General features: G+C 43.6%; 1 protein-coding gene across 3 annotated transcripts in view; it reads right to left on the bottom strand.

Moving 5' to 3' along the window:
* Nucleotides 1-879: 879 nt before the first annotated feature.
* Nucleotides 880-16,396, bottom strand: part of LOC109057580 (collagen alpha-1(XXI) chain-like) — a 77,216-nt gene continuing 61,699 nt past the window's right edge. For all 3 annotated transcript variants that reach the window (XM_042736077.1, XM_042736079.1, XM_042736078.1), the window contains 2 exons: nucleotides 3,123-3,200; nucleotides 880-2,320 (listed from right to left, as the gene is read on the bottom strand). In XM_042736077.1, the coding sequence (XP_042592011.1) occupies nucleotides 2,133-2,320; nucleotides 3,123-3,200 (266 nt within the window). In that variant the 3' untranslated portion in view covers nucleotides 880-2,132. The remainder of the gene's footprint in view (nucleotides 2,321-3,122; nucleotides 3,201-16,396) is intronic.

The raw sequence follows: 16,396 nt of genomic DNA, 5'->3' as shown, positions 1-16,396 counted from the left end.
TGGGGCATGAATGCAAGCTCACCGTGAAATGAGAGACACTTGATATATGAGACCTTTCGTGATTAGTCAAAGGAAAAGTCCAGGCGGGCAAACACCTGTCAGATTAATTTCAACGTTGCTCGCTCTATTGGTTTATATTCGAGCTCACGACAAACGAGTGCACTTTTCCAAGTAAAAGTGTGCTATGGCAGTGCCATCATTTGGACGTTATTATTATTTGAACTTCTACAATGGCAAACAACTGCAGTTGTTAGACTTCTACAAGTTTGCAAACTTAATATGGATAAACGCTGGGCTGGCTGTAATATCTACAGTATATAATACTAAATACTAGGCTATATATTTTTAGTGTAAAAATCCAATGAATGTCAGCCCCGTGAGGGCACTTGAATACATGAAAGTGAATCATTTTAGGTTATCTCGGATGAAAACCTAAAAGGCAAGTTTTAGTAGGGAACATCCAAAATGTAAGAAAAGAGTAACAGCGACATCTAGGAGTGGAACCCAGGCTGAGTGCAATTGCAGGAGAGCAGTATTTTTAACAGTAAAAGTTTTTAGTAGCGTTTTAGCTTTAATGGTTGATTTGTGCAGTATCATCCTGTTATGTTACCTATTTCAACATAATGTCTTTTCAGTCAGTAATACTCAATTGACATAATTTGATTGGACCGCCTGTGTCCTAAACTAGGCTACGTAAATAAATGATTTATCACAGGATGTGCCTCAGACATTGAGATTTGAAACCACTATTAATATATGACCTTGTTGAGGAACATTGTAAGAATGCAGCAGATCACATGCTGGAAACTATAGAATACATTTCCCACATAATAAGTAATATTTTTGTTACAAACGTGAAGCAACAACAGCAACAAAAAATAATAAAAAAAGGTTTTAATTAATGTTATCAAAAGTCATTCAAACACATGAAAGTAAAAAAAAAAAAAAAAAAAAAATTCACTGCAAAAATAAGAAAGCGCTCTCACAGGAAAAGTGGTAACTGATATCAGTTCTTATAAATAACAAAAAATTATACATTTATGGGAAAGTGAGCTTTATTACACTCTACTACACATCCTTTACCAACCAAGGGTAAAAGATTAAAAAAAAAAAAAAAAACGCTTTCAGAATTGTGTCTTTCATGACAATTTGGTGTAGAGAAAGGTGGATTAAAATGTATATGATGAATTTGTTCAGTTTACCATTTTTTAACATTTAATATAGATATTATCTAATCACACTCACATTTGAAGTCTGAAGTGTAATAAAGAGTTTCCTCAACTATGGAAAACCTGAAATATCAGAGAATCATAAATTGTGACCCCAGGCGTGGATATGAATAAAATCTTACACATTTCTATACTGAATATATGCATATATATATTTTTTCTTTCTAAAATATTACAGGATATAATTTAAAATTGTAAGAATTTTTTTTTTATGTTTCCTGTAATCAAAAATGCCTGGGAAAAAAAAATAAAGAATAAAAAAATCATGGAAATTCATTGGTCAAAAGATGTGGGAACCTTAGTAAGCACTACCTAAAGGGACAAGAATTATTGTAGATATCTAAGAGACGTCAGTATAGGAAAGAAAGCATGAAGCATTGCAGAAGAACTCCCACTCCTCCCATGAAAAACTTGCAAGCAGTAAAAGAAACATCAGACCAAAAAGAAACACAAATTCAAAATGGACAGTAAATCTAGCTTCATAAATACAGCGAGATGATTGGCTGGTGATGGTTGAATGCCACTTGGGGGAGCAAGAGAATGAGGAAGGAAGTCGATGTCTAGGTAGAATTTCCACTGCTAGTGTTGCAGAGCTCCTCACACAGGATGCTTTTCACAAGTATTAGGCTGATGCGCTTCATGCCTCATGACAAACAGCTTGAATAAATCATGGCACATCTCAGCTTATGACACAGAAAGACATTGAGTCATGGACAATCGGTGGTGTTAATGTAGGCAACATCATATTATTTACACTTTAAGAGGTACTTCATGTGTCCACGAGTGTGAGACACTCTTGACAAATATGATCATCCTGAGATTGGAAAGATTCGCTGTTATTGTTTTCTTTCATTCACTGAGCAGCACCGCATCCAGGCTGTCTGCATTTCAGCCAAAGCTGTGTCAATAGTTTGGCCCTTTACTGAAAGGATCTCTTCGCAACATTGCGCCGTAGCACATGGAAGGATGGCACACGCCTGGCTGACCAGGCTCGCCGGGGTGCCCCCTCTTCCCCTCCTCGCCGTTGTGACCAGGTGGGCCTGGCTTACCCGGGTGACCTGGTTTTCCAACCCCTGGTGGACCCATTGGACCTGAAACAAAATAATGTGTCTGTCAAGTAATGTGACTGCCTATATTACTTGACTTCATTAATTATTAAATATGTCTCATCATTTCTGTCCTCTCTGAGAGTTTAGCATGGTAATATACATGGTAATGTTGATGTGTTTGTTTTTGGCGGAATAGATCCGCTACACTGCTGCTGCCAAGACCTATAGCGAGACTTGTTGCTGCCAATACATCCACAAACATGCTGCTGAGAGCATGCAGGAAATAATGCTGCTGCACATATAACATATGTAATAACTCCCATATAGCAGATCTGTATAGGTGGAGCTGGGGAAGGTGGAGGGCTTCTGAAGCGCACTGCAACTGCTACATCAAGCACTAGCCAAGGTTTATTATATCGAGTAGCAACCTCATTGGCTGTGGATGTGAAAAAAAAAATCAGTCGGCTGCACCATGTAAATAATGATGTAATTATGTCAGATTGAGTTAGAAGCTATTGGCCTGTGCCATCTCGAGTTCATGACAGAACTTTGTATTAATCAAATTAGCTTGATGTACTATGGAGACTGTAACCTTTCTTTGCAAAGAGAATGCTACTGACAGATTGGCAAGTCGAATATATTAGACCTGACAACAAGAGTAGAATGAAGTGCTATTGCTCATTTCATGGCAGCTGTGACCAGAAAAGAGTGGGACATTTCCATGGAAAACTATATTTATTGCAAACAAACAAGCAAAAAACTTAAATTAACATACATGATAGAACCTCAGGACAAAAATAAAATACACAATGTATATGTTAGTTGTGGTGCTGCATTTTCTCACCTGATGGTCCTGGGAGACCTGGGTCTCCAATTTGTGAGCGTCCTTGATTTCCTTTCTCACCCCTTTCTCCTGGATCACCTAAACATAGCCAGAAAAAAATATATATATGTTCTGTGTTCAAAACAAACAATCTGAATTAAATCTATACTGATACAGATTTCACTTTGTGAGTTATTTATTCAGTTTCCTTAAGCTACTGTAGGAAACCTAATTTGATAACTCTTATTCGGATAGGATTACTTTGAGAAATTTGTTTTAAATCCCATTTGAACCTGTCAAGCCTGTCAAGAGTTTTTCTCACACACTATGTGTTAAAATTTCAGAGCAAATCACCTTCAGTTTTTGGCAAACTTAATGGTCCATTGAGAAACGTAATCACATCTGAATGTGAATGTCAGTGCTTACTGATACTGTATTATCTTAATGCTTCTCATGTGTTTAGCATAACCTGAACTATTGTTTATGCACTAATGCTTCTTAATTAAGCAAAGTCATATCGCAGTAACTTCTATGACTGGTCGTATTAAGATCAGCATCAGGTGAGATAATCATGTATAGATTAAAATCACAGATGTGTGGTGATAACATTATTCAAAAAACTAATCCTGTCCAAGTAGGGTTAGACAGAAATTTGTCTTTGTACTTTCTTTACTCATGTAGCTACTATAATTAAAGATTCCAATGAAGTTATGTCATTAACATAATTATATGACTGGAATTATACAACCAGTTTCTATAGCCACTACAGGCACTTTATATCACCCATCTGTCTGGAATCAAATTATTTCATTTACGAATTTAATTTACATAATATATAAAAACTTGGCTATTGATTTTAATACAGATTTAAATTACTTGTTTTACATCAAATCCAGCTTATCATGTTTGTCTGCATATTATTATTTCCATACAAAAAATCTTTTTTCTAATGGTATATGCCAGAGCATGCGAGTGAAGCTGTCACACCCCTGGACTCATTATGTGTGTTTTTGCCCCTGTGACCCAGTTTCATAGAGTGACAGAGCTGAGGATTGCCACTGAGCCAGTCGCCATGACGTCAGTCCAGGTGTGTGAGCCAGCAACACCGCCTACCATGAGGGAGAAAGACACAGACGGGGTGAACGCAGTGAGGAGCTCCACCCCCTGCACCGTGGCTGAGGGTGAGCTGGATATGGCACACCAAAATGAGGAGGTGGATCTCATTGACTGGGAATCGGAACTGGAAGTTGAACTGCCCTCTCTTCTCTCCCCTTTGTCTTGGCTGGTCCCGTCCAGCCCTCCTTTGTCCTTTGTTTCCTTGACCAGCCCTGAGGGGGCTTCCAGTTCTCCAGTGCCTGCTCCTAGAATATGTCCTCCAGTGCCTGCTCCTAGAATGTGCCCTCCTGTGGCCGCTCCTCCAAAATAAACCGCCCTCCCACCTGCTCCTGCCTCCTCGTCTGGCAGCCCCTCTGCTTACCCTCAGCCCACCATCATTGTGGTGCGAGCTCTGTGGGACTGCCATCCTCCAGCTCTCCGCCTCAGGCCCCTCCTCCACCTGCTCTGCCGCTGTTGGTCGGCCCCCTGGAGTTGGCGGCCATTCCTTCTCCATGGCTCCTCCCACCATTGGCTCCACCTTGGGTCATCATTATGGCTGTGGCCTGGGGTCCTGCTGGGCTCCTCCTTATCCAGGTCCCTCCTGGCTCCTCCCTCTGTCTCCTCCCTGGCTCCTTCCTCTGTGGTCTGTCTGCTGGCCCCCTCCTGGGGGTCCGTTCTCCACCGGAACCTCCTCCCAAGTTCCCACCCATGCCTCCCTCTGTTTCTATAGTGCGAGGTCGAACCTTCTGGGAGGGGGGAGTAATGTCACACCCCTGGACTCATTATGTGTTTTTGTCCCGTGACCCAGTTTCTGTCTCCCGTGGTTGGTTAATTTGATTCCAGGTCTAGTTTATTCCCCATGTGTTCCATGTGCCCGTTAATTTAGTCATTCCTCTCACCTGTGTTTCCCTAATTCTTATGTATAAAGGTCCTAGTCTGTGTTTGCCGGGTCTACAAGTCAGTACGTGTGTCTTCCTCCTGTGTATCATGTTGGATTTATTCCTGTGTTGGATAAATAAAGACTCTCTTATTCTTGAGTGAGTGCCGACGTCGGGCATGACCATTCCTGGAAGCACCAATTACACCATGTCTGTCAGTTGACTTACCAGTCATGACAGTGATGTGGGAGTCCCATCTCCCTATATATATATCACTACATAATGGTCCCTACCTCATTCTCCGCAAATCTCTTCCCCATGCTGCTGTGAGGAGGAAAGTGTGGTGAGATACCTCAATCATGTTATCAGAGAACCAGGGTTATGTGAGTAACCTAAAGTTCTCTTTCAAACCTTTGTTCGGTATCTCACTATTGGATATAGACAACTCCCGTATTGCAGATATGCTGTCCGAAGCAGGCATGTCAACCAACTTAGTGATGTGTGATAGCATAAGAATGAAAACCCTCCACTATTCACAGAATAGAACTGGTACATGTGAAAAATAAAAACATCCTCTGGAAGAGTATTTATTTATTTATTATTTATTTTTAACACACTTAGGACAGAATGATCCAACGACGGCTCTGTAACATCCAGCCTATAAAATCTGACAAAAGTTTGTAGTTCACACGTTTCGCATACTGTGGTGTATGTGTGTAGTGAAGAGCAAGCGCAAGCATTCAGCTCTCGAGGGAGTTAGATGCGCTCTTCTGCACTCATTGTGATGCATTCGCGAGACTCTGAGGGGATGTGAGTATTTCACTATTTACTAGAGTTTGTAGCAACATTTGCATGAGTGCGTTTGCCTCTCGCGGGAATAGCAATGCATATGCGGCAGCAGTTTTTGCTTACACTTGATTCCTGGGGTAATCTAGTGAGCGTGTTTAGCTCCCACGGGAGCTGAATGCATGCTGCGCATTGCATCGCGGTAAGAACATGTAAAGGATCTGACGGGAAATTTATCCCTATCAGTAATTTCCTTTTGTTTATGCTGCACTCTGGCTTAAAAGAAAAAGAAAAAAAAGAAATCATTATCATCCACGTCCACAGATTCCAGCATACTAGTTATGCCAACATCGAGGTGATGCATGAGAATGATTATGAGACGATGCCACCTGTTAAGGAAAAGCTGCCATGCTATCTCTCCATAGGGGAAGCATCTTCTCTTAAGATGTAAGTTTATTAAAACTTCCTCCTTGCAAAGCAAGCACTAGCAAAACGTTTAGAGGATGAGTGCATCCATGTCATCGTTATTTGATACCTGATGACACTCACAATCTTGGCGTTAGAGCACGCACGCATGCATGCAATGTCCTTGAGGGGGCAATTTGTGTGCGTTATCTTTCTGGCCATAGCTCTCCAGCTCAGATGAGCCTTCCATTTTTTCCTGATCTCCATACAGAGATCAAGTAGAAATGGAAGAGGCTATTTTTCTTATGCATCCAACAATTCCAGGTGATGCGCAGAAACGGTTTCAGGATGAGGTAACTGAGTTGCGCCATCCTGGCAGATATCGGGAAGAAAGTAAGGCTTTCTTCTTGGTGCTCTGGTCTCGCCTCCCGAATTTTTTTGTACCCCTGTTGGGACGGTTGAAAGCGTACTCAGCGGCCTTCAGTCCTTCATGAGCAACCAGGTCTGAGTCCGAACAACATAGGGGTCCTGGTCTGTCTCGGTCTGAAGATCAGAGACTGGCAAAGAAGGCTAGTGTCACGGCTCGCGCTCCTCCCCCACCCATGGGTAGGTGTAGAAGGAATCGCTGGTCAAAGGAAGATAGGCAAAGGGAGGTGATCCAGACAAGGCGTCATCACTTTCGTCCAGATCAGAGTGATACTTGAGTATCTACTCACTCCCTTTGGGGGTTTTACATCTGCTCTTGTCTTCCCCTTCTTAATTCCCCTGTAACCACCAGCTCTCCACCTGACCGAGGTTAGGTGGGAACTTCCTGCATTACGGCCTCCTCTTGAGCGGGGCTCCAGCGCGGGAACCAGGGTGGGTGAGTATGATCCATTCTATATATACTTATATATGTATTAATTTGCTGGTGGTTATGTGTGTGAGTTTTCTTTGCAGTGCTCAATCACAGTGTTTACTAAACACTCGTCGGCATTATGTTCAGCCGGTATGATAGCCCTGATGCCGGATTCATGCTCCGGTATCAGGTGGCCAGATCATAGGTTTCTGCGGGAGCCTTCTTGATCATCAGGTCGGCACGGCACTGTAAGGAACTTCCTGGATGTCCGGCCAGGCCAGGCAGTTGCAGGAATCTTCTTGTATATGCTGTCTCAGGTGATGCTCCCCTCGCCAGAGGTTTGTAATTTGAGCTTGCCTCTCCCATGTGGTTCAGCACCTCTGCGATGCTTAGGAAGCTTTTAGTACACACACTAAGCTCTGTGTACTTTCTGAATCCATATGGTGGTATGTATGCACGTTGAACACTTTGCGCATTTTCTAAAATCCACGTAAGTGGTAAGTGTGCATGCTAGCACTTTGCGCACTTTCTAAAATCCACATTAGTGGTCAGTGTGCACGCAAGACTCTGCACACTTTCTGAAATCTGGTATGGTAAGGGTTACACGCTCATCTTCATTCCCTTTCTTCGAGTTGGTAAGACATTGGTTACTCGGGCTCCACTCAACCAGTATGTTTTTATTAATACACTTCAAGCTCAAGCATGAAGGGCTATTATGAGCCTGGCGCTTTCCCTTAAGCGCCCGAGTTCTCTACCCTTCTGAGGAGTCGGATTCCTCGCTCCGTGGGCTGTTCTCATGGTAGTTTAGCAGTGCTCCCCTTTACCAAAAAAAGGGTTGCCTATAAGTGAGCTACTCCTTTCTGAATTCGGAGTTCTCCTCTCACGTGAGAGTTGAGTTCTCTGTTTTTCCCAGAGCACCCTGCATCCAGCAGCATCAGGTAAACTAGACCCATCCTTCGCTTCTCTGATGCGCTGAGTTTTTGGCAAGCTTGCAGTACGCTTACCCTTCTGATTCACATAATAAGCCTCAAGGTCGAGCCCCCTCTCTTGTTGAGAGTTGGGGTTTTGCTCCCTCAGCTAGGTAGCCTACTGCTGGCCGTTCCAGCATGGAATATGCTGCAGGTTGAGTCCCCTCTCTCGTGAGAGTTGGGTTGTGCTCCCTCAGCTAAGTAAATTATTGCTAGCTGTTCCAGCTTGGAACATGAGGTAGGTCAAGCTCCCCCTCGTTTGAGAGCTGGGTGTTTGCCCCTCCCCTCAGCTAGATATTTACTGCTAGCCGCTCCAGTATTATTACCATAGATTGAGTTGATGACTCTCAAACGTATTGTTTTGGGATGCACCATTCCATCTATGAGCTGCTCTATCAGAGTGCCACGAATGTCCCCCCCCCACCCCCTTTGGAACAGTATTTAAAATCCATGTTATGGTAAGTGTGCACGTGAAGTCTTAGCGCACTTTCTGAAATCCACACTGTGCACACACTAGTACTCTGCATTCTTTCTAAAAATCCTATATGTTGAGGGCTTTGCGTGGTTGCTTCGTGCCCTTTCTTGAGTTGGTAAAAGCCCCATTCATCTTGGGTGCCACTCCACCTATGTATCCTCGGATACCTATCTAAACAGGGTGTTGCCACTAGGGTTCTGTTGAGACAGTTCCTTCAGCAAGCTTATGCAAGAGCAAGCGGTAGCCCCTGTGTGACAGGCAAGACTTGCTAGGCAAGTATAAAATGCTAGGCTCTTTGTCGTATCCCTTTAAAGAACTCTTTCTTGATTCCAAGCCTTGAGCTCTACCCCGGGTCAAGGCCCTAACAGGTAAGTTGGGTATCTAGCCTAGGCCTTTGGCCGTAAGGGATAGTGTCACGGACAGCTGTCTAACGTCCCAGGGGCAACTTCCATGGAAATGGTTGAGTTGGTACTTAGTGCTCGCCATGATTCTGGCCTGCACTCCCTTCATCATGGCGGCATGGGTATACTGTTCCCCATAGCAACCCCTAGAGGATGCAGTTTGAAGTTCCCTTGAAAGTGAACGTCTCAGGTTACGATTGTAACCATGGTTCCCTGAGTAGGGAAAGAGACACTGCGTCCTCTAGCTTCCTGCCATGCTTTAGACGCAAGCTTCAGAGGAAGAAGTGAATGCCGTGTTCTTCCGGCACCTATTTATCTATAGTCACACCGGTAGTGACGTCAGGGGCTGTCGCCGGCCAACATGTTGGTGTTTTTTCAATGTATGCTTCAGACACGGGTCACGACGAGGCATTCCCCATAGCGACCCCTAGAGGACGCAGTGTCTCGTTCCCTACTCAGGGAACCATGGTTACATTCGTAACCTGAGACGTTCTCAAATAACACTCTGCGGTTGAGATGGCATTTTGGGCATAAGTGTTGTGCCGCTGTCCAATTCCGAAACTCTCTCATTCGCAACAGTCCCAAAGGAATAACCGAGACTTTCGAGGCCATCAGCCCCAGAAGGCATAGACAAAGGCAGAATGGGACTTTGTTCCCTTTTCGAAAAAGGGATAGACAGCTGCGAATTGACTTGATGGGCTTCTCTGACAGAAACGCTTGATACCGATTTGAGTTCAGTCTGAAGTCTAGATAGACTATCTCCTGTGTGGGCACCAGACAGCGTTTTGTCTTGTTTATCTTGAAGCCTAAGCTCTCCAAATGAGACACAAACATCTCCGTGTGTCCCCTTGCTGCCGTGACGGAGCGCAGAGGAGTAGATTGTACAAATAAGCTGACATTTTGAGACCTGCTGTTCTCAGATGTGATAGAGCCACTTCTATACACTTGCTGAACATTGGAGTTAATGAGAGCCCGAACGGAACAGTCATAAACTCATAGGCTGTGCCCAAACCTGAGGAATTTCCTGTGTGCCGGGTAGATGTCTATATGGAAATATGCGTGTTCCAGATCGACTGTGGTGAACCAGTCTTTCTCGTGAATAAAATGTGACAGCACTTTGAATGTGGGCATTTTGAACTTGTATTTTCTGAAGTGTTTGTTGAGGTTCCGCTAATCCAGAATGGGATGGAGACCTCCCCCTCTCTTGGGAATTACAAAGCACAGGGAGTAAAAGCCGTGCTGGCTGTCCTCCGGCAGCACAATTCAAATTGCTCTTTTCCTTATTAAATTGGCTATTTCTTCCTCTAAAACTTGAACTGACTCCCCTTCTGGGTCTGACATCAACACACTGTTGAACACTGGTGGTTTTACAGCAAACTGCAGACGATAACCCTTCAGTATCGTAGATAAAATCCAGGGGTGTACCCTGGATCCATGTGAACAGCAGCTCTCGCCCCCTAATGGTGCGGTCACGCCATCTAGAAGGGGAGCTGGGGATTGCTCTGAATTGAGTAATTTTGGTTCTGTATGTGTTTTTATTTTCAAACCTTGCTGTCACAGGTGCACAGGGATACACAGGCGGTGACTGCAGGAATTACTATTTTACCATCTGGGGCACGAGACATATTGGTCTCTCTCCTTTCCCTGGCCCGCTTGCTGCGACAGCCGCACCCCCTGCATATTTTGATCAGGTCGAGCCGAGGCAAGGGACCCTTCACTTAACGCACTTCCCGGATGGGAGGGCATCGGTGGTAAGATTGTGTCATAATCATCCTCCTCTCCAACCTCCTCTAACAGATGAGCAATTGCTTTGCATCATCATCCTCCTCCTCCTCCTCTTTTCCCGATCTTTTCAGAGGGGGAAGCTCGGGGGAGACTTCATCCATAAACTCACCCCCAACTGCATGACACTGGCGGCTGTTTGGTCGACATGGTTGATGGAGAAAGGGAGGGGTTTCCTTTATTAGCAGCTGCTACCCGCACTCATCTCTACAGAAAGATGACGGGAAAAGGGAACAGTGCGGACAGCACTTGTGGTTTGCGAGTGCTGCTTGAGCGTGTCTCACCCCCAGGCATACAATAAATAGGGGATGAGAATCCCTGCCTGAAATACTAGATCTGCATGCACAAGGATGCGAGGCATCTTTCCCCATTGCGGCCCCGCTTGCGGAATGAATAGTTGTGTCCATTCTTTATAAAGCCGCTAAGCTCACCACAACGTGTCGCTTAGAAAAAAGAAAGACCAGAGAATTTGTCAAAACATGCTAATTCGCTTGTTTGTCCTTAACAATTGTTTCCACCTTGACAGTGAAAAACACCCACTCTCAGAAAAAGCCACGTTCGGCGAAGTACCTTGGTGGCTCCTCTAAGAACAGTTAAGCAGCTAATCCTGAGCTGAGAATTTAGCTTCCAAAAGATCTTCACGGGGAAGAGAATGAGAATGAGGCAGGGACCATTATGCAGTGATATATATATAGGGAGGCGGGACTCCCACATCACTGTCGTGATTGGTCTGTCAGCTGACGTGGTGTAATTGGTGCTTCCAGGATTGGTCATGCCTGAGGCGATTCCCATAGTGAGATAACGTTTGAAAGAGAACGCACTGAAAGCTTCAAATGATTTACTTTACAATTGTCACCCCTGTTTACATTTACAACATACTCCCTGAAAATTCTCAAATTTGGAATTCACCACAAATTGAAAAGTGATAGAGGTTAGGGCTGTGCGATTAATCGAAATTGAATCGAAATCGCGATTTGAGATGTTGCGATTTGCTAATCGCAAAAGCCTGCGATGTGGACGCGATATTACTCTGTTCCAGAGCATTTGCATGACTACCAGCCTCGAGTGGCAGGCTTCCTAACCAATAGAGTAAGCACACCTCCGTTCTCCCCAATCAGCACTGCTCTAGCCAACTGCATAAACGCCCACCATTTAAAAAAAACAAAAAACAAAAACAAAGTGAGAGACAGAGTGAGATTATGGCAGATCAATAGTTAGGCAAATTAAAACTAAAGAAAAACGTTATGCAAGCTTCAAAATGACAGACAACGAACAAAAAAGGTAATTTGCAAGAGCTGCGTCAGAATGCATATCAAGAGCATCCCTTGCATCAAGAGTATCCATTGCATGTTCGCTATTCCCAATTCAGAGGACCACACACACAGCCTATGTCTCTGAATGCTTCTCATACTCGCTCCTCTCTTCCCCACGCGGATCGAAACCCACTTCACGGACGAGCCGTTCACACTTGCCGCACTCACACAGCCAATGTTTCGTAATGCTCGGTTATATTTGCGCGTGGCCCTGCACCGCAAATCTCCATGAGCGCATCTGGCAGTAGGGATGAGGCTTGACACACAAGCGAAACCTGCATCGACTCGCACCTGGCTCCACGTTGAAAACGAAACGTAAATTCAGTCTAACTGCTTGCTAATTTCACTTGGATGAAATGAAACATTCAGCACATTTTCCACTTGTTTTTCCCAAATTCCAAATGCAATGTAACATATGTAATACTTTAATAATTTACTAAAGAAATATGGTTCTTAAAAAAATAATAATAATAATAATAAGTAAATAAACAAATCTTTCCAGTGAAATTTAATTCTGTAAAAGTAGTTATACCATTATAATCTTGTCTGCTAAAAAAAAAAAAAAAAAAAAAAAAAAAAAAAAAAAAAAAATTTGTAATGGTTTAATGGAAACTTTCTCAGCAGGGTAATGATACTCATACATTATTGACAATATTGAGCTGAAGCTTGACTTTGCGAATTTAAAATCGCAAATCGCAATCGCAATATCTGTCAAAAAATCACAATTAGATATTTTCCCCATATCGCACAGCCCTAATACAGGTCATGAGTCTCAAAAAAGAAGTAGAGAATCACATATTCATGAATCAACCTGTCGTTCAGTTCTCTTGAATGATTCAAAACTCATTACACTCAAATGGGTGGTTTCACCCTTCAAAGAATCACAAACAGTCACACAAGTGCAAAAAGGCCATCCTTATGTAGGTATTTGTCATTCGTTGGGGCCCATTACCATTGGAGCACAGGTGGAAATGATGGTCAAGAGAAAAGTGCAGTGACGTTATTTACGAATCCTTGTGACATCACACGGCAGCAATCATTGGAAATTCCCCCAGCAGAAAACATCTTTGCTGTGATGACACTGTCAATGCAGATAGCAGGAGTCTAAGGCAATCGGGATTCACCAGCACAGAGAGTAAACTTGGGAATGTGTTGCTGTAATCCAACGATCACTCGACAGCTGTAACCCGAACAATTCCAGGCCCACTGCTAGCGTAATGATCAATCTGTCCTGTGAACTGCCATCAACACGACAAAAAACTCTGGTCCATAATACAAAACAGATAACTAAAACAGTCAAAATCATGTTAGCTTCACTAAACAATGTTAAACTGTTTATTTTCTGTTATAATTTTATCTCCACAAGCGATAACGCAACAGCCCGATTCCCGTCTTCTTCTCCATCTCCCGAGGTTCTATTCTACTCCGCCCACCTTTTGCTAGAGTCTGTCAGTCCAGCTTGGAGACAGTTCTCATTGGCTCAAGATATTAGAACTCACACACACTTAGTTTTCACAAAATACAAATCAAAATAGAATATCAAACTATTTACATTAAGCATGTTAGAAAATAAACACAATAAAAAATTCTCAATATAGATATATTAATATCGAGTTGGTTACGCATGCAAAGAATGCGACTGCTATGAAACATCCAGGCAAGCATTTCAGAATCTTTGCCTCCACATCAGAGGACACCTGATGACACCCAACTCTTGCCATAAGTATTTGAGTGAGAAGTACTTGCATTTAGTTCTCGAAGGTGCTAAATGCACTTATTGTGAGCATTTCTCAATGAAAAAGCTGGATGGAGTGCATTCAACTCACAAGGAAGTTGGATTTGCTCATTTTTGATGCATTAACAGGACTAAATGAAATAGATAGTAAGAAGCTCTGTTTTTTTATATGTACCTAAAGAATGGTGCATTCACCAAAGACAGAATGAGTGCATTCAGCTCTTGAGGGAGTTGAACAAATGAAGCTCATGGAGCGTGTTTGACTCTCGAAAGAGTGGAATGCATGCTGTGTGATGTGGTCACAGTAAGAAGCTCTGCCTATGCACCTACTTCCCACCTCCCTTGTTAGCTGCCTCTGCAGAGAGTGTTAGAGAGTCTATGTGCTGAGGCCTCCACTCTTTAGAGCCTGCCTAGATAGCAGTTCCAAGTTGTTAGGCTCTCTGTGAGCCTCTTTGGGAAGCTGTCCTGAACATAGGACATAGTTAGGCATCCTCTGGCTTTAAAGAGTCATTATGCCGAGGCCTCCGTCTTTAGAGCTCGACCAGGCAGTAGTGTCAAGTTGTTAAGCTCTGTGAGCCTTGATGAATAGCTGCCTCTGCAGAGGAAAATTGCCAGGCTTCTTCTCACTATAGAGTCTTGCTGAGGCCTCCACTCCTCATAGCTCTGCCTGGGCAGCAGTATCAAGGTTTTTGGTACTATGTGTGCCTCCTTGATAGCTATTATTGACTAGGACATTTGACTAGGACACTTTAGAGTGTCATCATGTTAAGGCTGTTGTCCTTGGAGCTTGAATTAGAGTTGTGCCAGGTTGTTAGGCACTCTGGGGCCTCCCGGGTTACTAGGGACCCCACTAGGTCTCCTCTCACTTGAGAGTCTTTGCTCCACTCCTCCGAACTCCATCTGAATAGCAATTCTGAGTGTTTAAGCTCTCTGTGAGCCTCCTTGGAAGCTGTCCTGTGTGTTGAACTTAATTAGGCTTCCTCTCACTTTAGAGAGATATCATACTGAGATGTCCCTTCTTAGAGCTTGATAAGGCAGTGGTCATGAGTTGCTGGTTCTGTGAATCTCCATAGTACTCAGTGATTATGAGCATTTGTTAGGCCTCCTTTCAGTATAATAAGCCGTCCTGTTAAGGCCTTCACTCCCCTGAGCTCCACCTGGTTATTAGTGCCAAGTCATTAGGCCCTCTTTTAGGCCTCCTTGACAGGCATTATGTTGCTAGGCTGTGTCTTGCTTGAAAGTTATTATGCAAGGCCTCCATTCTCTGAGCTCAGATAGCCTCCTTGACTACTGCCTTTTTCAGAGGAGTGTTGTTAGGCATCATCTCACTATAGAGAGTCTTTTTTTTGAGACCTCCACTCTTCAGAGCTCCACTGGGATAACAATTGTTAGGCTCTCTGTTAGCCACCTTGGGAGGTTGTTCCATGTGTAGGGTGTAATTAGGCCTCCTCTTTATATGCAGAGGCTTCTGTCATTAGAAGTTGGCCAGACAGTAGTGCCAAGTTGTTATGCTCTCTCTAAACCTCCTGGGCTGCTGCCTCTTCAGAGAAGTGTTGTTAAGCTTCACATTATTTTTGCTGCACATTTACAGAAATATCAAGTTGTTAGGCTCTCTGTGAGCCTCCTAGATAGATATTCTAAATGTAGAGGCAAATGAAGGCCTCTGCATGCTTTCTTCATGTCGAGGCCTCGGTCCTTAGACCTCAGTTAGGCAGTAGTGTCAAGTAGTTAGGCTCTTTGTTTGCCTCCTTGGTAACTGCCTTTAATTTAAAGAGCGTTGCTAAGTCACCTCTCGTTATAAAGTGGTGTTCTTTTTGGGCCTACATTCTCCACAACTCTAACTGAGTAGCAACTCAGAGATTTTAGGCTTTCTGTGAGCCTCCTTATAAGCTGTCCTTAGTGTTGAACATAGTTAGGCCTCCTCTCACTTTAAAGAGCTGTCATGTTAAGCCCTCAGTTGTCAGAGCTCCGGTAATTGACTATACTCCCTTAAAGGTGTTCTGCCCATGAGCTGAGCTTCTTTTTGACTTGGCCCTGCAGAGAAGAGAAAAAGGGTGCATGCTGGGATTTTCTCAGATAGGGTATGCTCGGGTTTTGGGTGTAGGGTCTTAATTCACGACAGTTGCTGATGCGTACCTTATAGGGATTAGGACTTCAGTGTCAGGTATTTAGGCACTCATCCATTCAGCATGGCAAAATTGGGTATTTTGTTCCCCAAATTATCATCAGATGCAGTGCAATTTCCCATTTAAAAGGGAGTGTCTTAGGGTACACATGTAACTATAGCTCCATAAAAAGGGGAACGAGTTCCATTGCATTGCTTCAGGTGTTCCTGTGCATGTTTTCTTCAAAGAAAAAGTGGATGATGTGCTCTACAGGCACTCTTTTATACTCATGGTCACACTGGTATTGACTATAGCCAGCCAATGTCAAGTTCATTCCCCATAGTGTGCACTAGAGGATGCAGTGTCTTGTTCCCCTTCTCAGGGAATCATGGTTACATGTTTAACCTGGGCTGCGTTTCTTAAAAGCATCGTAAGATAAATTGAACATAGAGACCATTGGTGGTGATGGGTCTACGATCTACTTAGGCTTACTATGTTTTGGGAAACACAGCCC

The sequence above is a fragment of the Cyprinus carpio genome, chromosome B13, assembly GCF_018340385.1.
Source record: "Cyprinus carpio isolate SPL01 chromosome B13, ASM1834038v1, whole genome shotgun sequence".
NCBI classification, from domain to species: Eukaryota; Metazoa; Chordata; class Actinopteri; order Cypriniformes; family Cyprinidae; genus Cyprinus; species Cyprinus carpio.
The sequence above is the reverse complement of the archived record's forward strand: the minus strand, read 5'-3'. Positions and strand labels throughout refer to the sequence as shown.